The 21762-nt window shown below is 43.3% G+C and overlaps 1 protein-coding gene across 1 annotated transcript in view; it reads right to left on the reverse strand.

Annotated features, from left to right (window-relative positions):
• adamts3 (ADAM metallopeptidase with thrombospondin type 1 motif, 3) overlaps positions 1-8425 on the reverse strand; it is an 81743-nt gene extending 73318 nt beyond the window's left edge. The window contains exons 1-3 of the mRNA XM_029511511.1: positions 8375-8425; positions 7997-8018; positions 2657-3078 (exon numbers count right to left, since the gene is read on the reverse strand). Of these exons, the coding sequence (XP_029367371.1) occupies positions 2657-3078; positions 7997-8018; positions 8375-8425 (495 nt within the window). The remainder of the gene's footprint in view (positions 1-2656; positions 3079-7996; positions 8019-8374) is intronic.
• Between the last annotated feature and the right edge of the window lie 13337 nt (positions 8426-21762).

Raw genomic sequence — 21762 nt, forward strand, 5'->3', positions numbered from 1 at the left:
ATTCTTCATGATTTTACTAATAAAAAAAAAAAAAAAATCATGCATCATCATCACAGAGGGTTTTTTTTTTTTTCTTTTTTCAGATTTTCACAGAATGATGTCCTGTGTTGATGGTGACCTTGATTAAAGCTGGATTAATCCCCAACAGGGGCCCTGGGGGATAAAATTAGTTTCAGGGGCCCCTCTTGAGGTTGGAGGTCTGGACCAACCCATATAAGATGTTAATTAGGACTCAAATTTTGTGGACTTTGTTGGTTGTTGAGTGGAAACTATTAAGAGAAAACGAATCAGAAATGATTTTGAGGATCGATTTAGTAGCTAAAAAGGGTTTAAATGAAATGCGGGAGGTCAAGCCTGTGTTCTGGGAAGTTCAAGTGCTTTTTCTGTTGCTCGTTAGAGACAGGAAAACGCACTTTGACCATTTTAGCCTCCTCTCATTTGGACTAATGCCTGGTGCTTTATTCCGGCCTCGCTCTAAAACTGCTTCGCTGAAATTGCCTCACTAAATATAATTCAGAGATTTCACTTGTGTCTAAATGAGTTTTTCCAGCCTCGGGAAGTTAGTAACTACCTTTTAAATGTTTAAAAAGAGCATTGTTTATTAGAAATAAGCTTTCAGGGTCATGACGCACGTGTCGTATTTATCTTTGATTGATTGATTTGGCTCACTGATGTCCGTCTCACCGCAGCAGGGCTTGATGTCCTCTGTTTGAGTTCTTTCAGCTTCATCACGGTACGATTTTTTTGACCTTCACTTGAAACGGCGCCGTGACGGTCGGATTCAGCTTTCAAGCAAAAAACCCAAAACAAAACCTGTCAGCTTTCCTCCTTTAAGTCAGCACCATGAAAAAAAAAAAAAGAGCTCATATATCATGACGACCTTCTCCCGCCAGTTCAGCGTCAGTATCGCACACGCTGCACTTATTTATTTATCTTTTTTTTTTTTTTGCTGGCGAGCAAATCTGTCAAAGCCTTCACACTCCCACAGGCGCCTGTGAGAATCTCTCTCAACATGTGCTGCCTTGTTACAACTGTTTTAACGTGGAGAGAATAAAGGGAACCCCTGCTGAGCACCTTCTGGCCCAGATTCAAATCCTCAGGGGTTTAACACACACACACACACACAGATATCTGCAGACCGCCACGTCTCAGCTTCATGTCTCACAATGATTTCAATTAAAGTCCTTCAAGCACTTTCATCGACAGTCACCACATCAACGTATCGCCCCTGAGGGGCAGAGGAAGGCTGCAGCTGGCACCGCTGTGAACAGATTAAACTCCTTGCCATGATAATATATAATTTAAAAGATAAGATGGTGTTCTTTATTACCACCTCTTAGCATTATTACCCCTGAAGAAACTCAAGCCAACCATTAATTTATCTCTCAGAAAGTGTACCATTAAGGCGTCGTCCAAACTGCAGCGGCCCGGGTTTGGATCTGTCACGATCACACACACACACTCACAGTCTTCTACGGCTGCAGCTCCGTTTTTCTTACGTTGATCGTCCTCTTGAGGGGAAATCAACTACAGCCAGAACGCACAAACTGAAACACTGACCAGTTAATGAGCGACGCGAAATGGCGTCTGTGTAATCGTTTCTGAGATATCTCACTCAAACTGATCCGTCAGGTAAACAGCGAGGGCGACTCCGAGGACAGTGATCAAATATCTGTGCACGCTCTCTGTCTCTGTCATTCCTGCAGATCCACCACTAGTGTGGTGAAGTAACTCCTGCGTCAGGTGATAAATGCTGTTAAGTGCATTTAGTCTGCAGCTGCATTTCTAATTCCTGACATCATGTTTGAGGACACGCCTCTGAGCCGGGGGGAGTCATTTATTACGTTCAAGGCTCTAATGAAGCCTTTACTCTGTCAGTCCGCTGAAATGGAAATAAAATTCACCAAAATTAAACCAGACATGAGGTAACTTTTACTTTTTATCATTCGCTCTCTTTTGGGGAAAAAAACTGGTTTGAGGAGCAGCACACCTGTTTCTTCTTAGTGCACTTAGGCAACATCTGACCGCAGCTACACAGACTGCACTTATTAACGGGATAAATTCATCCTTCGTTCAGTTTCCTCTGCTGATCTGCTGTTCAGAATAAAACGCTAAAACAACGGCAGCCTTACATTTCTAACACGGCGGTGATTCTGAACTGAAGAGTTCTGCTCCGACCTTCATGTTGCTTTTTCCAAAAAAAGAAACCAGCAGAGGTTTTGGTTTTATTTGGTTTTGGCTAACGGAGGAGATTTCTGCCCTGGTCATTTCCCAATTACCGCTCAAGTGTTTTATGAGGGGTGATGGGGAGGATAGCACTGCAGACTTTTGTGAGGCACAAAGGCTACTCGTGTTTTATGTTGGGAAGAGCTCGGAGTGGCGGGAGGGGGGATCTGCCAGGTTTGTGGGTGCAATGGATAGGCACTCACCCGTGACAAACTGCTGTACAAAAAGTGATTCCGTCTGGGAATATCTCTGGAACAATGTGCTGTAAAAATGTCGAGTGCTGACGTAAAGACGGGCTAAACTTAAGGAGTTACGGACGTCTGAAAATCCCCTGGTGTCACTTGATAAGGTCATGGCACTTTGGGAATGAAAAGACAGGCTTTTAGGGGGGGCGGGGAAGTCAGGGGCTTTACGGCGAAGGAGGACTTACCAGTCCGTCGCAGTTGTTAATAGCAACCGAGGCCCCGGGGACGTCTGAGATATCCCCGATAAAGGTGCAATCCGTCTTCAGCAGCTCGCGTTGCAGTATCCTCTCCTGCACATCGCTGGCAGTCTGGTTGGTGCCGGTGACGTTGCCGTCGCTGACATTCACGGATCCTTGGACCTCGTCGTGCCACTCCACCATGGCACCGGGGGCCACCAGCCTGTTGTTGGGTCGCAGGCGGAGGTGGAACTCCTTCCCGAAGGCGGTGATGTTGAAGAAAATCTTCTGCTCCGCGTCGGCGGAGAACGCCTCCCTCTTGACGCGCTGCTTGTGGGTGGCCGACAGCAGGTGGGACAGGAAGTGTCCGTGAGAGTCGGTGCTGAAGGGAGTGACCAGGCCGTACTCCTTCAGGCGGCTCCTCAGCTGATCTGCAAAACAACCACAATGTGACCTTTTTTCTCCCCGAGGCAACGGGAAGATAACAACACTCTACACAACACAGCGCTCTGAGCTCCAGACAGCAAAACGAAAGATGTTCTTCCACATCTGACCCTGCTGTGTCTGACTGACAGGGCGAAGTCAGAACTGGGAGTCAAATTGTGTAAGCATGATCTGAAAATGGGACAGATTTGAGGCCTGGAACCAGCTGAGCCAGAAATAAATGATATCCAGCCCAAATATTGTCCCTCCGGAGTTTTACTTGAGCCATGACATGTTGGTTAAGTGTTTTTGACCAATAAATGGCTCATTATCTGTGAATGGACGTAATATCAGGTATCCCCAATTTATAACTGTCCTTGTTATTACTGTCATTGAGTGGTAATTCTCCCGGGAGGCTGGATTTACTTAATAAGTGAATTAAATGGGAATCAGTCTACGTGAAATTGTAGCGTGCATGTATTTGATCGTTCAGAACGGCGTGCGCTGGACAACATTTTGGCAGAAGTTACACCTTTCCCTTCCAGTGGCTCTGATTCTGTGCTAATCCATCGGCGTTTGGTTGAAGCCGCTGCGGTCGTTCTGTGTATGCTTTACTTCTCCATTACAGATCTGAAATTCGTCAAGACCGCTGCCAGTCTGTCTTTTAGGTAATGAAGCTTTTAGATCTGGCAGCTCGACAGCAGGCTGAGAGAGTGTCGAGGGGAAAGAAAATACGCCTTTCCGAGAGCTCTTCCTAAGCTGTTACGGCCTATAACGCGCCCAAAGTAAATACCTCGCACCAAAAAATATGTATCCGAGACGGGATGGTAATCATTATCAGCCCTCAGGGCCGTGTTCGTCGGCAAATTTGTGGTCGAGTCAATTGTGCGAGGAAATTCTGTGGGCACTTGAGAGACACGCAGTTTTACAAAGGAAATTTCCACCCAACGCTGGTTTGCTTTTAAAAAATGTGTGCAATGGCAGACGCATTCAGAAATGTTTCGATGGCTGGGTGCAAGATGAACACCGGAACCGTGTAATTATCATATAGGTTTTGACTCGAATACTTTCAAACAGGTGTCAATGGTGAAACTTAAATTACACGTTTAAGGAAATTACATGCTTTACAAATCACAGTTTGCACACACTGTACATGTGACGGCAAAAAAAAAAAAAAAAAAGGAAATCCAATTTGTGAAGACAGAGAAACATCTCACAGTGGCTTTGATGGTGATTCTGAGAAAATGAGACCAACACCTCAGCTACATCATGTTAACTTCACCCCTTCAACCAACACAAACCACACGGAGACAATTGAAAGAGGCTGTTTGAGGTTTTTTTTAAATGGAGTATTTCACATTTCCCCAGTTAGATTTTTTGTGAGAAAGCTGCTGTGACAAATCTTTAAGGGATGAAGACTCTATAGAGCCACGGGTCAAAGAGAAGTCAAGAATTAGCTCCGTTCATTAGTTTGTGTTTGACAGGAGAGACAAGAGAGCTGCTTAATCCTCAGGAGGCCCAGGTCTAATCTCTGGGGCCGTTTCCTCTTCTCATAAGAAAGGAAAGAGTGTATTTTTAGATCTTCTTAACATCCACTTAACCATTCAACTCCAACATTTTTACAGATTTCAGTATTTGTGACTTTGGGAAAATCTTTTTATATTTTATTTTAAGTTGCAGTTGCAAGTGTATTTTTTTACATGGAATACCTGCCGCCTAAAGAAACAGACGGTAACTCTCTAAGTTAATTACAGCAGGTGGCGCCGCCCACATTGGCTTCTGATAAAAACTATCGATTAAAGCACTTTAACTTTTTCATTCATCTTGACTTAAAAACGTTGACAATATAAAACTGTGTTCATGCAGATGCTCCCAGTAAGAAGCTGGTTGAAAAACAAATACGTTTTTGCGGCCTTTAAGTTCTTTTCTGACTCATCCATAAAGGTTTGGTTCAGCTCAGCTCATGAAGTGGCATCAAGGGTAAAATTAGAGCGTTTTCTGCCATAATTCCTCGTCCTCTGAAAGCTTGACATTTAAAGGAACATTTATTTTTGAACAGACTCCTACGGAAGACCAACTAACCTGAGCTGCAACCCTTTAACCAAGAAGTGGAATCCATTTTGTTTATGTAGGAATAAAAGAGAATAGAAGCTTACTATTCTGAGTAGGTACAGTTGATCTCTGCAGCGATTTGCTGGAACTGACAGGCTGAAAAAAGTTGGAGGTTTACAAGGTCAAATTTAACTCTGAATATGTGGCTGTTCTCCAAGGGGTCCCAATTTTGAGCAAAAGACAAAATCAACTGAGCAAAGAGCTAAAGTCAGACATCACTTCACAGACCTGCTGTTATCATCATGTCAGAAAAGACTCAAGCCTGTTCAAAATCCCGACTCTGTCAAAGTGATGAAGGCTACCAGCTTTTATTTTGTTAGTTTTCTCCTCATCTATTGACTTCTTTAGTTGCAAAAGTCCCCAATTTGAAATCATGCCATTTAGCAATAGGCACCAAATTTTAAACAGTAAAAACAAATAGACTGGAATTTTAGAGCTGTTATCTAAATATAATTACTGACAGTTTACACCCCGAGCATAATTCAATAAAACAAACATGAATGTTTGGAACATTTGGACGATAAAATTTATGAGTTTTTCAGTGAATTGTTGCAGCTTTAACACAAAACTTGGTGGAAATGTATCTGTTGATGTTGGTTGATGAAGGTTATTAGTCTTCTTAGGGCATTCATTGGTAAGTTAATGGGCAAAAGATATTTTTTGTCAAGATTGTTTTTTGTTTTTTGTTTTTTTTTGTAGAGTTTAAGGCCTGAAAAGAGTGACTTGCTTCATTATATGCAGTCTATTAATTGATCAAAAGCGGCGTCCGCAGCTAACCTCGGGGCCATGACCCCTGAAAAACTCAGCAAATGTGCTTTCAGCTTTGCCTGACCACACTCAGCAAAGCAAAGCAAAGTTTGTGGACTGGTTTTGCAGAGCCAGCGTGCAGAAAAGAACCAAAAGTAAAACTGGCATCTCTCACCGCTGCCACTGTCTATTTTGTGCTCCTGTGAGAGAAGAAATTAGTGTCTCTCTCCCTCCACTGTGATGGATTTCTCCACTTACATGATTTTTGAACGTCGGTGCAAAATGGCAGCTCCCCAAAGACGCCCGTTGTTCTTTGATTGTGAGGGTCTGACACTGGAACCTGACATTTAATGCAGAGGTTTGAAATCTCTGCTAACAACCAACAAAAACACATCTAAGCGCAACATCTGCTTGGCCAGTTGTCCAAAGCGAGAGCGACATATGAGCCAAGAAATGCCAAGTTTTTCAACCCCTGAGTTAAAAACTGGTGAATTTACAAACAAGAAAACTCTCTTTCACCTTCTCAGTTACTTGGTGCTTTATGATAAATACCAATGAATGAGCTTGTTGGCGATGACCATGATGTGAATCATACAGTTGACCTTTCACAGTCACCAGAGCTCCACCAAACGACTGTGGAGCAACTGGGAGGGACGTGCTGCACAACAATCCACCACATAGGACACACAGCCAGCTCAGAAACACAGCGAGGAATTATGTGCATTTTTTAGTACCTGACACATCACTGTGACCTCAACCATCTGGCTGATGCATCGCCTCAATTTGAAAACCACCGAAGCTCTAACGTAAGCCATCTCAGAGCCCTTCAAAGTCCGCTCAAAAGACGAATCAGCGAGTCTGAGGAGGGATGAGATGCAATTAAGACGACAAAGGGAGATAACGGTTCAAACCTTTGGACAGTCGGGCTTCAAACTCATTCACAATGTTCCACTCAAGAGAGACGAGTGGCCTCTCATCTCGAAGGTCGGGAAGGGGGACAGGCTGGATATTAAACTGACCTCAAAGAACTAAAACAAACCACAAAGACTTCAGCCAACAATTTCCTGGACGCTGGGACGGGTGGATGTGAGAGTGTCCTTCCACCAAACAGCAAATGAAGGACATCTTCAAGACTTCAGCTGATGGTTTCATTAAAAAAATTAACAGTGTTAGTTGTTATTTATGGACAAAAAAAGCACTTTGAAATATTAAAAATTGAGCCATAAATGAATCTGGACTCTGGTTAGAACAGTTCTGGGCCACTTTGGGAGTTTTTCTCTGTTTAGTCTGGTTGAATCAGACTCTGTTTCATTTTCTCCCTTGGTGCGATTCGTTTGGGCAGAACACAACAATCGAGTGCTTGGGCACTGACCAAAACGCCTCACCACAATCCTTCAGAGAAACTAATTGTGGAGCGGTTTGTTTGTGGTGGGAACATGACCCGACAGCGACGTGACCTAAACTAAGTACAAGGCGGACTCTGCGAGAAGCCAGGTGCAACAGGAGCTGGCGGTTGGCTTGACGGGAGCTTCTTCTACTGATGAAGCTGAGGGTATAAACAGTACATGAACAAATGAAACGACACTGAAGGAGGGCGAAGCGGAGCTGACGGCGGCAGACCGAGGAGCTGTCATGGCGGCGTTTGAGGGCCCTGGAGGTGTTCCGGAGATAACAGCGGGCGTAAAAGGATCCTACGTGGACGCTGTTGCAACTCACTTGTTTCCCTCACAATGAATAACAGATGTGCAGGATTTAGAAGTGGAATTTTCTTTCCTGTATAACAAAGCCCTTGAAGCAGTGTGCTCCTGTAGCAGAAGTGTGTGTGTGTGTGTGTGTGTGTGTGTGTGTGTGTGTGTGTAGGAGGAACGGTGGGCTGGTAGAGAAGGGTAGGAAGGTAGGTAGGAAGGAAGGGAGGGAGGAAGGGAGGGAGGGTGTATTACAGACAGACTCTCCTCCCACTTTGATCTCGGAGCACCAAGTTGTCCTCCTCAGGAAAATCTCCCACTTTTCTCACAGCTCATTTCTGATGATTGTACAAAGAGGAAGAGGAAACGGAGCAGGACTTACCCTCTCTATCTACTTCACCAGCCTGCAAGAGAAGACACAGAGAGCTGGTTAAGAGTCAAATAAAAGCTGCAGGGAAATCATGAATCATCTATCTGAGAGGCAGCAGAAACACAAACCGCCCTGCAGCCTGTTTTAACACACATAAATAAATAAATAACAACACACAGCCTGAACAGAAATGCCTCTATTTGACGTGTCTTATGTAACAGGCTACAGTCATGCGTGTGACAGAGGAAGCGTTTGTGCGCAATAACTGTGCGTAAAAAAGTGGAAAGGGAGAGCCGATCGGCTCCACACCAGCAGCTGCGTTCCTCCCAAATATCAACCAGGAAAAGTGAAAATGAAATCAAATCAATTCTGTTGCGTGCAGACACTTACCTTGGCAGCTGAAGTCAATACAAGCAGGAACGCTAGTGACAGGACAGCCATCACGAGTCTTTAAATGATAAAGAAAAACTTTATCCCAACGTCAAATTCAAAATAAAAAAAAAAAAAAGGAAAAAGTAATAATAATTAATAAAAAATAAAGAACTTCATTCAAAACTTTATCAACGTGTCTGAAGAAGGCAGCAAAATAAAAACAGGTTTCATTAAACGGGAGTGAGGCGAGTTGCGACACTTTGTCAGTCAGTCACTCAGTGTTTTTCAGGTTTTTCTCTTTTTGTTGTTGTTGTTGTTTTGGTTTTGTTTTGTTGTTGTTGTTGAGAAAGTTTGGGTGAAGTTAGTAGGACATCCCCTCCGCCTCCGGCCGGACAGAGCTGCAGTGTGGAGCTCCGACCTGGCACTTTGCTCCTCCGGCTAATAAAGAGCAGGACCAGCCCTGAGTGACGTCGGCACGCCCCCCCACCCCCCCAGTCCAGAGACATGGAGGAGGAGGAGGATCACAGCTCCGTGACTTTAATCCTGGGGAGGGGGGCCAGGACTAACACAATGACAGAGTTAGAAAAATAAAAAGAAAAAGAAAGAAAAAAGCTGTAATCCTGTCAGTCCTGTACCTGAACACAGAGGAGGAGGAAGAGGAGGAGGAGGAGGAGGAGGAGGAGGAGGAAGATCACAGCTCCGTGATTTTAATCCTGGGGAGGAGAGAGAGACTAACACAATGACAGAGTTAAAAAAAAAATTAAAATAAAAGAAAGAAAAAAGATGTAATCCTGTCAATCCTGTACCTGAACACAGAGGAGGAGGAAGAGGAGGAGGAGGAGGAGGAGGAGGAGGAGGAAGATCACAGCTCCGTGATTTTAATCCTGGGGAGGGGGGCCAGGACTAACACAATGACAGAGTTAAAAAAATCTAAATAAAAATAAAGAAAAAAGCTGTAATCCTGTACCTGAACACAGAGGAGGAGGAAGAGGAGGAAGAGGAGGAGGAGGAGGAAGAGGAGGAAGAGGAGGAGGAAGAGGAGGAGGAAGAGGAGGAAGAGGAAGAGGAGGAGGAGGAAGAGGAGGAGGAGGAAGAGGAGGAGGAAGAGGAAGAGGAGGAGGAAGAGGAGGAAGAGGAGGAGGAAGAGGAAGAGGAGGAAGAGGAGGAAGAGGAGGAGGAGGAGGAGGAAGAGGAGGAGGAAGAGGAGGAAGAGGAAGAGGAGGAGGAGGAAGAGGAGGAGGAAGAGGAGGAAGAGGAAGAGGAGGAAGAGGAAGAGGAGGAAGAGGAGGAAGAGGAGGAGGAGGAGGAAGAGGAGGAAGAGGAAGAGGAAGAGGAGGAAGAGGAGGAAGAGGAGGAAGAGGAGGAGGAGGAGGAGAGAGGAGGAGGAAGAGGAGGAGGAAGAGGAGGAAGAGGAAGAGGAGGAAGAGGAGGAAGAGGAGGAAGAGGAGCCCCCGCCCTCCTCTGACTTAACAGGGCTGAACAATACACATCACACATCTCTATATCAGGGTGAAAATCACCAATGACTAAATGTGTTTGACATCATCCTGGACTTAAAGTGACGGACTCCTGGGGCAGAGGATGAAGATGGGGGGGAAGAGGAAGAGGAGGATAGTTTGATTTAGATTTTCAACACATGCTCAGCAGATGCTCAGTGAAAATTTCAAAAAACGTCAAAAAAAATATCAAACTAGTAAAAATCCTTGCAGTTATAAACAGCTGCACCGTCGGAGTGATCTCGTGTCCCTTCTGTGGGGTCGGGAGCCTCACGTTGGACACCGCTGCACTGACTGTACCTACCTTTCCTCTTCTGGACACACGGTGGGACAGGAGGACAAGGACAGAGCGGGACGTCCAACTTCTGTAAAACTGTAAATCTGTAAAACTAGTCCTAATTAGAGGATTTAAATTCTTTCAATTGTTGGTGAGTTTTTTGGAACTTTTTGTTTGTTTGTGTTTTTGGCACCATCACTCACGTTTCCCAGAATAATGTTGTGAGTTTTAAAATATTCAGACTGAAAAAAAAAAAAAAAAAAAATGTTTTTACAAAGCACTCATGAGCCGACTGAGGGCGAGAGCCACATGTAATATGGAGTTAGGGGAGGTCGCAGTCATCTAAAGAAATGTGAGCCAAGCGTTGCCTCATTGTGTGTCTGTGGGTGGTGCGGGGGTTAGGCTGTAAAACATTTGTATTGAATGTCGAATTAACAAGCAGCCACATAGTTCGGGCTCACACCTTCTGAATAGCAATGACATTTATAAATATTGATGGTTCACAGTGATGAGATATGCTGAAACGCCTCCAACCTCCAAACTGGATTTGAGGAACCAGGTTCGGATTCTGAGCTGCTGCTGGGAGCAACAGCCAAGTACAAAGTCCTGCATTCAAATCTTAACACTGAAATTGGGATAAACGTCAGAAGGTGTTATGTGATTTGTTTGGAAAGAGGATAAACCAAAAAGTTAAAAAAAAAACTTTACGTCTTCAGGTCAACAGCAGTTATTTAAATCAAAATATATGAGAAGTTTCTGTTTAAAATGGTGAGAATAATAAAACGGCCAAGTTAAGTTCAATCAACAGAGTAAAGATGTTGATTTGGATCAATAACTGCTGAGTCACGTTCTGCTTTTCTTTTACAGACTTGGTTTAAAACAAACAACATGACTTGACTGAAAACTAGCTGGAAAATAACACACATGAGGGAAATTGTCTGGATATATTTTAAAACACAATAAAAAAAAAAAATGTCTGGTTTCTGTACAAAAATCAAGTCAATGAGTTTTGAGTTGATTTAGTTTTTTTATTTTTTTTATTTCTTTGAGACAGAACTGGTTTAAAATGTGTCATTTTCAATATTTATGTGAACTTCCTCTGAATTCGTGTGTTACATTTCACAAAACAGATTACAGTTGTCATATAAATGGGGGTAAATAACGCAACACGCTGGTGTTCAACTCATAAAATAAAATAAGATACTAAAAGCTCAATATTGTGCCCAAGGACAGTAAAATAAATGGAAGAGCGAGCCAATAAATTCTCTGAGGTACACATAAAACCTCCACCAAAGGCTGGTTTGGTTTCTGTAATGGTCTCAAGGCGCTTTGACCTTTGACCTCTCTGTTAGTTGCTTGTATTGTTGCCCAATGCTGCTCTGAAGGTGAACTTTTCTGACACCAGAATTGGCTGCCTGAAAGAGCTCTCTGATTCATTTGAGGAAAAAGGCACAAACAAAGCAGAGAGAGAAGAAGAGGAGGAACAAATGAGATGAGGAGAAGACGATGATGAAGGGAAACGGGCAGAACTTCAGAAGGAAACAAAAAGATGAGGTCGAATAGGAAGAAGAGGTCTGTCCTGCTCTGATGAAGTCAGGGCTCTCTGTTTTGTCTCGTGCGAATGAACCAACGGAGCGGCGGCGTCGGCATCACACACGGGACACACATGATGATGTATATCACAGTTTTTAAATCGGGCACGGCGGCGCAGACGTTACAGAGCCGTCTCTCCATTTTCCTTCCTGGTGACCCAAAGCTGGACGCTGGATTCAGGGAGACCGGCGGCGTTTCTTCGCGTTCCTGTTTGTGATGGAGTCGGCTCTGTCGGCTCGGAGACCTGCAGATAAGGAGACGTGATGGACCGGCACATCTGTACGCCTCACGGCCTCGCTGCCGTGGGAGGGGACAAAGGTGAGAGGAAGTAGGTGATGAGAAGGAAACAAATGGGGGGACGAGGAGGTGAAGAGAAGCAGGAGAGTTTACTGGCTTCCTGGTCTATCAACATCCTGTCCATCCCTGACCCGCCGCACAGACACAGACCCTCAGACTTCCTTCATCTGGCCTCAGAGTCCAACATCTGGTCTTCCTCGCAACCGCGGAGCCAGACAAATAAGTTGCTGTTACAATTGGCAGTGAGTCACATGCAGCAAATTGAAAGCAGGCCTCTGTGCCAAAATGGGATTTCTATTCAGATAAGTGTGATAAAACATTTTAACTCAAGAGGGAGCGGGAAGGAGATTTCACTTTTTCTTTCACTTCTTCTTTCTTTTTTTAAAGACGTTTTTGAAGAGGATGTCGCTGGAGAGAACAGATGTTTTCTGCTTATACAGGTGTGGGATCGCTCATTGTCCGTCATTCAAGCAAAACAAGCGCTCCCTGCGATTCCACCGAGCGGGAAAAGTGACATTTCTGCTGTATTCTTTCACTGAAGAAGTGTAACACAACCGCCGCGTTGTTATTTTTTACGTGAGTGGAAAACAAACACGGGGCTCCGTCCATTTCCTGCTTTAGAAAACCCTCCGTCTGCCGTTCAGGACATTTAAATGAACGTAATGGTGCCGTCTACATCTCAGGGGGGAAATACTGCAGAGCTTCTCAAACGTTTCACATAAAGGAGCCTAAACTGATGGAAATTAGACCACAGACCGCCCTTTCATAAGATTTTCTCCCAGGAAGCGTTTAAAAGCTCAGCCCACATCTGTCTGAGCTACTTATGCTAAATAATGAAAACATATTCTTTCCCATTCTTGCCGGAGAACATGAGGAAGTCCGTCAAGGACATACGGAGGTCTCTGGAGGCCACTTAGACAACCGGTGAAGCTGGTCTGTGCGTTAATCCCACTACATTTATCTGACAGCTTCAGCTCCTCCATATTTTACAGCTGAATGTTTTCCAGTTAAGGCCGAGCTTGCAAAACCAGTTTGATTGTTTAAGATAAAAGGCAGAGTTCCTCTCAATCCACAAGTTTCTGTTTAAAAGGGAAAACCATTTGAAAAGATTCAAGAAGTAAGTTGTTTTTAGTCCAACTGTCTGTCACAGTTCTGGCTGCTGATATGATTTATATTCTTTATTGCTTCTACTGTATCATAAAAAGTATCGTGATTTGTGTGTAGTGATAGAAAGACGTGACCTCGTGGGCGGCAGCTCGTAGCCTGCATAATTATTTAAATTGGTGAAGTGATGACTTCAAGTTCTATCTCCTTCACTCTTCTGGCTTCCAGATGTCGAAACGGCTAATAAAAGGACAGTTACAGGCATTTTTCCTGCAGCAACTTCCCGAGAAACACTCCAGTCTGGTAACTATCCCGTTAGGAGTTAATGATATTTATCAGTCGATCTGATGAAAGCTACTTTTACTTTTGGCACTTCCGGGTGCAGTTTCTTCTTCTTTAGGTGCTGAGTATTTTCACATTTTGTTTCATTTGTTCTTCTTTTTGAGTGAATTCCAGAAAACTTAAGTGTAAAATTAAGTCGCAAAGACATCTGGACTTTTTTTTTTTTGAAAGACAGCAAGCCCCCTTCTGGGGTTCTACTTCTTCTTTTTATTTTTTTCTCTAATTGAAGCAAACGATTTCACCATATTTACAAAAAGCAGACAAGGCAAACAAATATTATACTCGGGGTGAAAAGCCATTGTTTCCAAAGTCTTTAATTACGGCCTCTGCGTGCGTTGGGTTTGGGTAAGTGGTACTCAGTCGAAGACAATGAATACATGGCTCCACCACCTGATTTTAATTTGTATAATTTTGCCCAATCCCCAAGAAAGAAAGGACCGAGCCATCAGCCAGTCCAGACTGAGGGGGGCTAACCTAATTACAAGACGTAGGTATGTGCTTTGAAAGTTGGTTTCTCTGAAACGACGACGTTGGAACAAAGCTGACCCCCACTAGCATTGTAAAAGGGGGCGAGCTGGGCCGTTTTCCGAGGAGGCATCTGGATTGTTTTCTTTTCTCTCTTTCACGCTTTGTCCCCCGACAGACAAAAAAACGCTCCCCGACACAATGACTCGTGACGTCTGACGGCGAAGTTATGCCGGAGTCACAATGTGCATCTAAGGTGGCGAGCGGAGCAGATGCCCCCCCGTGGGGTCAGCGCGGGTTTTTGTCCCCCAGTGACACCACGACAGAGGGAAGGTGGGGTAATAAAATTCCTCTGTACGAAAGGAGACATTCCGGCAGAGGGAGGGTGTGTGTGGTGGGATCTGACATAATTTAAAACATGGTTGTCATATTCTGAATGGGAGCCCCCGCCGCCCCCCCCCCCCCTCCTGAGGAGAGATCTTTTTGCTGTTGTTGTTCTCTGTGTGTCTCCGTGTGCAGGTGAAAGGAAACCTCACTGCATCCATGTGGATGGAAAAGGGAGCGCAGCACAAACTGAGTGCCTCTTCATGTACCTTCATGTTTTGGCCTTTTGTTCTCTAATATGCCTGAACTGACTGAAGAGGAGAGACGTGATGTTTACAGTTAAATATGAGTGATGATGTCACACAATCAGATCAGATCAGAAAGAAAAGGGTCGATTTCAAGGCTTCTTCCATATTTTCAAACACGGTGTTTCTGAAAAATTTCCTCACTTTCTGTACTTTCATGTAGAGAAAGCATGACTATTAATTCCTTCTCTCTTTTGCTGGCTGATTACCAGCTAACATTCAACTTTGGATCAGTTGTTTATGGCTGAAGGATCGTTTCATCAGAAACTATTAAATGGACTTCATACTGAGACTTAATTCTCATCCCTGTTTCAAAGGTCGGCTGAGCAGCAGATATTAGTCAGCCCGACTCTGAGCCCGTCCGTTTAAATGTTTTTCACCACGCTTATTTCCCTCTTTTAGACTTCTGTAAATACATTCAAACCTTTTTGTTCTGCTCATCTCTCCTGTATATTTGTCGTCCCTTCACTTGCTGAACAGTTTCTAACCCCGTCAGCGCCGCAGGAAGTGATGTTTCTTCACATTATTTAGCAGCGTTTTCTTCTTCTTCTTCTTCAATGAGTGAAGGAATGAAAGCCTTTCCCAGCACATGGGAATGTCACCACTGGTGTCCTGCATTCCTCAATTCCCACCATCCCTTTGCCGTTTCCAGGGAAACCGAACCAGCGGAGCCTCCGGCAGTCTGTGAATTTCAACGACCCTCAGATCTAACTCAGCGGGAACGGCGGCCCCAGCTAAGACTCTCCATCCTGAAACATCCTGAAACATCGTGACATCACTGATATCACACAGAAACAGCTGACTGTATGAAATAATCCCGGGGGGGGGTTATTAATTTATTTATTTTTGTATCACATTGGAGCCAAAGTGACAGACTGAGTCCTCACATCTACAAATCCTACATCTGAGAGCCAACTGGAAGACAGCAGCATCCCCATCTGTGAAATACGTCACTTCCTTAAACCCCCCCACACACACCCCCCTCTTTTTGGTTCAGAATAAGAGGAAAAAAATGTTCTAGGTGAAATTCAAATCCACAACAGCCACATAAAAAAATTAGACAATGGCCAGAGAGACGGAGAACGTCTCCGTGGTCTATCAGGCTCCTTTAAAAAAAAAAAACCAAAACAAAACAAAACCTTTCCAACTATTATTCTTTTAACTTGGTTTAACCTAGAAATGACTTATTTATTGTTATCTTATCATTTCAGGAGTTTGTAGAAACCATCCAGAGACAAAAGATCCATCTGATGAATCAGAAGACACTGAAGGCAGATGATATAACAGATTGTTTCACACTGTGTGAAAATGTTTTATCTCACTTAGCGGCCTCATTTAAAATCTACAGAGAAAAAAAAAAAAAAAAAAAACACAGAACAGGAGCTTGTTCACGTTTCTTCATTATTCGGCAAAAGCGGCAAAAAACAGAATCTCTCCGGAAAAGTTTCTACCCATTTGAGACGTTCTGCTTCATTAGCATGTGAACCCTTGTCAGATGAAATTTCCTGACGATTTTATGGCTGTTGGACACACCGCCCACCGTGAGCCAGCGGTCCTTCCTCAAAGCTGCAGCCATCCCTTACTTGCTGCAGCATGTCACGCATACCGCTGAAACAATAGTGAATAATGAAAGTGGAGGGTTGCCCCCCCCCACACAGCCCCCGGCCTCCATCCTACCCCCCCACCGCTCTGCTTTCATGACTCTCACTTGAACAGAAGAAGTTCAGACGTAAACTGTGCCCAAACTGTGAAGGTGAATAATTGTTTTGGGCCCCCATAAGGAGTCAGAACTGGGTCAGGATGCCCCCCCGCTACAATCTGATGGTTATCCACGTCACCTTCTAAACAGAAGCTGAAACAGAGCCCCCCCCCCGGGTGCTAGTCATCTCCACGAGCTGCTGTGTTGTGCGTTTTCTCTCCTGCTGTACAACACGTCTGTAAAATAACGTAGACGTGAACTGAACCATCCGTCTGCCGTTAGTCAGAAAAGAGGAGGAGAAGAGGAGAGCTGATGTTTTACCAAACTACCAAATGTTTTTCTTTAATTGGCTGATTAATTACGGCCTTGGAGAATAAGGAAGACGCTGAGCTAGTGAAAGGAGGAGTCTGAAAATAGCTCCTTTTGTCCAAGTAACACTATGATCAGAATCTGAGGCTTGAAATTCAACGTCAGGTTATTCGGTCTTCATGAGTCCATTAACGTCGGACGTCTGCGTTGGGCAGCAGATCTCATCATGACTGATCATCTTTTATTTCTTCTTATTATGAAATAGTCTTTTGTGCTGCCAAGGTCATCTTTATTTTTCCCTCCAACACGTTTAGCCTTTGAGGCGCCTTCGCACCACTCGACCCAAACCTCGTATTCACCAAAGAGAAGAAACATTTTTGCATAGGCAGCCCAAGGCAGCGCGTTTTCACCACAACTGATGCATCCATTCATAATATCCAAACATCTGAAAGATTATTCACTCCCAGAGTTGGAAAACAGTTAGCTGCTCCCGTTATGAAAGGCAGAGATAAGTAAAGGCCAAGGCTTTGCATAAACACATGACATAACCACACACACTGGAAAGGAAATGCAGACTTCCAACGTGAGGAAAAGGGCAGTTCAGACCGCCAGCGACCTCACCGACTATAAAACTGATTTAATTTGTGAATAAATAGCGTCACAACCTTTTCAGTTTCACCTCAGTGTTAGTGCAGGCTAACTAAGATGCTTTTCTCTTTTAGGTTTTCAGTTTTATTTCACTCTGGGAAATGGCAGAAAATAATAAACTGACCATTTCCATAACTCTTACGCCTTTGTCTGTTCTCATCTTCCTCTTTTGGCTTCACTTCAAATCTTCAATTCTTCTTATAAATGAATGTATTTCTTTAGCTGAATCCTGCAGTATCTATGGCTGAAGCTTCCCATTGAGGACTTGACTTGGTTTAACTTCGTGTTAAAAGTAAAAAGGTAAAAAGATTTTTCATCATATAAATATAAGTTACTTCACTGGAAACACACAATTATTCTGCTATTTAAATACAACGTCAATCAGCAGCATGTGAAAATTGCTAATCAGCAACTCCTCTCAGTTATACGGATCCAGACTGCTTGTTCAAATATCAACTATAACAATTTCACAGAATCCCAGGCAGCCAAAGAGACTTCAGACTTAGTGAGATATTTGAACAGTTTATGATACAGAGAGTCATTCTGCTAGTTCAAAAGGGAGCTTAACAGGAAGGAGGAGTGGGTGTGAATTAATGCAAATTTGTCCAAGAGGCTTCCAAATGAGACAAATCCTAGCAGGTTGGAAATGGAAATGAAGCATGTTGAGTTATCTCAGAAATGGAAATCTTCCTTGTAAACATACAGAGTTACAAAAAGGAGGGAATGACAGAAGACCGGCAGTTTTTCCAGATGAGATAACATTCAAATACACCCGCTACCATTCAGCCAGCACGTACATTCAAAGCTTATAACTAATTCCACATTTGGCCAAAAACACACAGTTATGTGGTGGAGTCGACAAAAAAACTAAACAAAAACAAAAACAAAACAACAATGAAGGTCCAATTCCCTGAGGTGTGAACCATGGGGTGTAACTGGATCAAGTAAAGACAGCAGCCAAACAACACAAATCCCAATTTCATTATTCAAAAGATGATGACAACTGTGTAATGAAATAAAAACAAAAACAACAGCGCCAAAATATGGATCCATTCTTCCACTCATAACTCATGCAAGCTTGTATTATTGGTATTATTCTTGCAGATTTTATGCACGATATGATATTCCCTCTAAATTAGTTTTCTGTGTATGTGAAAACATTACTAATGTGGAAAATCTCCCAAACAAACATGTTTCACCTTCGCACAATCCAGAACAAGCAGGCTACAACAAAAAGCTCTTTGCAAACGCTGCACATGTGTAAGTAAACAGATCAGTCCAGTTACTTCTGTAATCCTCATTTCATCCAAACAGTAATCTCCAGCCAGACGACTGAACAGACTGCTGGATGATTCAAACGGAAGTTTTAAGACCGGATGGAACGGCGCGCCAGCTGACCGACATCAGCCCCATTCAGCATTTCCCCAAACCAGGTAAAGTCCTCCTTTTCTCTTCAAAATCAAATCAAACCAGATTCATTTGTATAACGCCAACTCATCATAAAGTTGCATCAAGGGACTTTACTTATAAAGAGCCAGGCCGTCTGCCTCGAAACACGCAGGCTGGAAATACAAATGAAATACTTTCTGGCTCATTTTACTCCTGCTGCTTAATTTTCCAGAAGGCTCTTAAGGTTATTGACAATGCTAAGATTTGTCAAATCATTTTAGCTTCCATTTAAAAAAGAAGTTTAACATTTATTTCACTCCACGCCTGTTTGATAATGGAGGTAATAAAAAACGGATGGATGCCAACTGCAGTGGGAGAAATGTTCATATTTAGTCACAGCTGATCTGCCTTTTTACAAATTAAATCCATTTTTGTGTGTAATTTGGACATTTTCCAGTCGAGCAGCGATTTGAAAAACAAAGATATTAGCAAACTGCCCCAACTGTGGTCTTGTGCTGATCTTAATGATTCAAAAGTAATATTGCTGGGCTGACTTGTTGAAAAAAGTGAACAGGTGACCTCCAAAACATCTGAAATATTTAAAGTCTGGGCTTTTAATATTTGACTCGCAGTGTAAACACCATACATCTTTAATAGATGGCTGAAGGTAGTTTGGAAAATACTGCCAGATGCTACGATGGCATATTTTCATTCATCTGTTGTTTCTTCTGTAAAATGTTGTGCCACCACAGAAATGCAGACTGATTTATTTGTGAATCTCAACTCATTGTTGAGTTCTGAGTTTTGAAAGTTTTGAAAAATCAAATCCAGAAAAACTTCTGCTATTCAGAAATTGTCTGTTTTGTTGCAAATTATTTTGGTCTTGGCTCATTAATTTAGTTTAAAATGCCTCCGATAGCCTCCATTGAGCTGATTTATTCCTCCAGGAGCGATGATTAACATTTAAACTGTGTCAAATCCTCGACACTAATGTGGGCCATTTTTTTCCCCAAATCAAATCAAACCAGATTTATCTGAATAGCACCAAATCAAAATAACGCTACATGAAGGCACTTTACATATAGAGCAAGTCTAGACCAAACTCTTTATTGAATTATTTGAAGAGACCCAACAAGTAACTACAAAAATAACAAATCCTGCCTGGGCTGACGCCTCTCCATCCATGTCTGATACCCTGACTTTGAATTGGAGCTGTCATCATTATTATTATTGAGATTTGGCATTTATGTTTGTTAATGTCACACATATTTTCCTACCCAGACATTTAAAACATTTAAAACATTTCATCAACATGTTGGAAAGTTGCCCGATAAATATGTCCAGCTGTCATTAAAGAAAGCCCCGGCACATGAATTGGGTGTTGTAATGTCGCTTGCAGGTGTTAATGGTATCCTCTCTTGGCGAGCCTTGTGTAACGAGCACGTCTAATACAAAGCACACAACCTGTAATTTAGCTGCGGTGAGAATGACATCACGAGTGATGATTTAAATTATAGAGGAGCACGGTGAATATTTCATTCCACACTTAACTAATGCTAACTGTGTCCTCGGGGCTGTCAGGCTGATTTCTGTAATGATTCCAGCTGACTGAAGCAGAAACCTTAGAAAGGGGGTCATAAGTCTTTCTGACAATAAAATAAAATAAATAAAAAAATATGACGCCTTCTGTTGTATGATGATTCTAGTCACTGCAGTAAAAATATGGATTTAATTGACACCTGTTTTTAAAAAAGGCTATAGCACAAACCAAGCAATGAAGAGGAAGAAAGAAAAGATCAGTTCTGGGAAAGGCATAAAAACATTCCTCCTCCACTGAAGCTCCCCAGAAACATCTCAATAATTCTGAAATGGACAAAGATTGGACCAACGTCTTCCTGGAGCTAACCAGGAAAAGAGCAGCTCGGTAAGAGAGGTGGCCAAGAACTCACTCGATCCTCATTCTGGCTCAGCTCCAGAGATCCAGAGATGGAAGAGACTTCCAGACTAAGAACCACGACTGGCCAGACAAAACCTCCAGTCCGTGAACAACACGTGAAAAAAAAAAAAAACTGAAACCCGGTTCAGGTCCTGGATCAGCATTACACTGATCAGGGCTGAGGAAAAACCTGAAAGGATCACAAGTACAGAGAAGCAGAGAGAGAGATTCCCTGAGAACAGCGCTGAGACACGCTCTGGTTCAGGGGCATCGATCGGGGTCAAGTCCATGTTTCCACAGAAGCACTCAAGGAAACGAGTTAACCTTTCTCTAGAAAGACCTGGAAGTGGCAGAGAGTCTCCTTCTCAACTGACAACATGTGGAGAAAAAAAGCCAGAAAACTCCCGGATTGCCTGAATCTCCATAATAAACCACCTTCAGAACGCACGAGTCTTTGAGGAGGAAAATGAAGAAGCACATCGCATGAAAGAGACAAAAAATGGAGAATAATAGCTGAAGGGTGTGTGTGTGTGGGGGGGGGGGTGCATACATACACAGATTCACAGCTTCACACTGATATTGCTCCCACATGTCAGACACATACCGGCTCGGCCACAGACCCTGCAGAGCTGCTCGCTACCCTCATCCCTTTGTGCTGATGTTGGCACAGACCGGCCGTCACCAAACCAGCTTCACAGGAAAGTCCAATATTTGAACTTTTCACTCTTATTCCACTGCAGTGTGGATTGGCTGATGGTGCGTCTGACCACCAGACAGAGGAAATACAGAGACTAGACTGTCAGTGTTAACACTTCTACTCCCTGCACTGCTGTGGGAAACATTAGTTTAACAAGACAAGGTCAGAGCCGAGCGCACGGCTGCACCGCATCATACTGGCTGTCTGCTCGGCGTCAGCTACCCGTTTTCTGCACGCACACACGGACTTTAATGCGAATTCTCAAATATTTACATTTACTTGTTCTGTAAATGTAAAAGTAAAAAATACTGACTGGAAGACGGGATGCTAAAATGCACGAAGATCGTTTTAAAGCTGTGACGGACAAATCGCAGCACACTTCAGAAAGAAAGTTTTGTGGTGATTTTGGCTCCATTTAACCTGGAAAAAGATCTTTTGGGAAGGAAGTTAGCAGCCGTGCTGTCAGCACAGAGAGGTGTCCAATCCTGGAAATCATCTTCCATGGAAAGTACCAAATAAATAAAT

Source organism: Echeneis naucrates, chromosome 9 (genome assembly GCF_900963305.1).
Source record: "Echeneis naucrates chromosome 9, fEcheNa1.1, whole genome shotgun sequence".
In the NCBI taxonomy this organism is placed as follows: Eukaryota; Metazoa; Chordata; class Actinopteri; order Carangiformes; family Echeneidae; genus Echeneis; species Echeneis naucrates.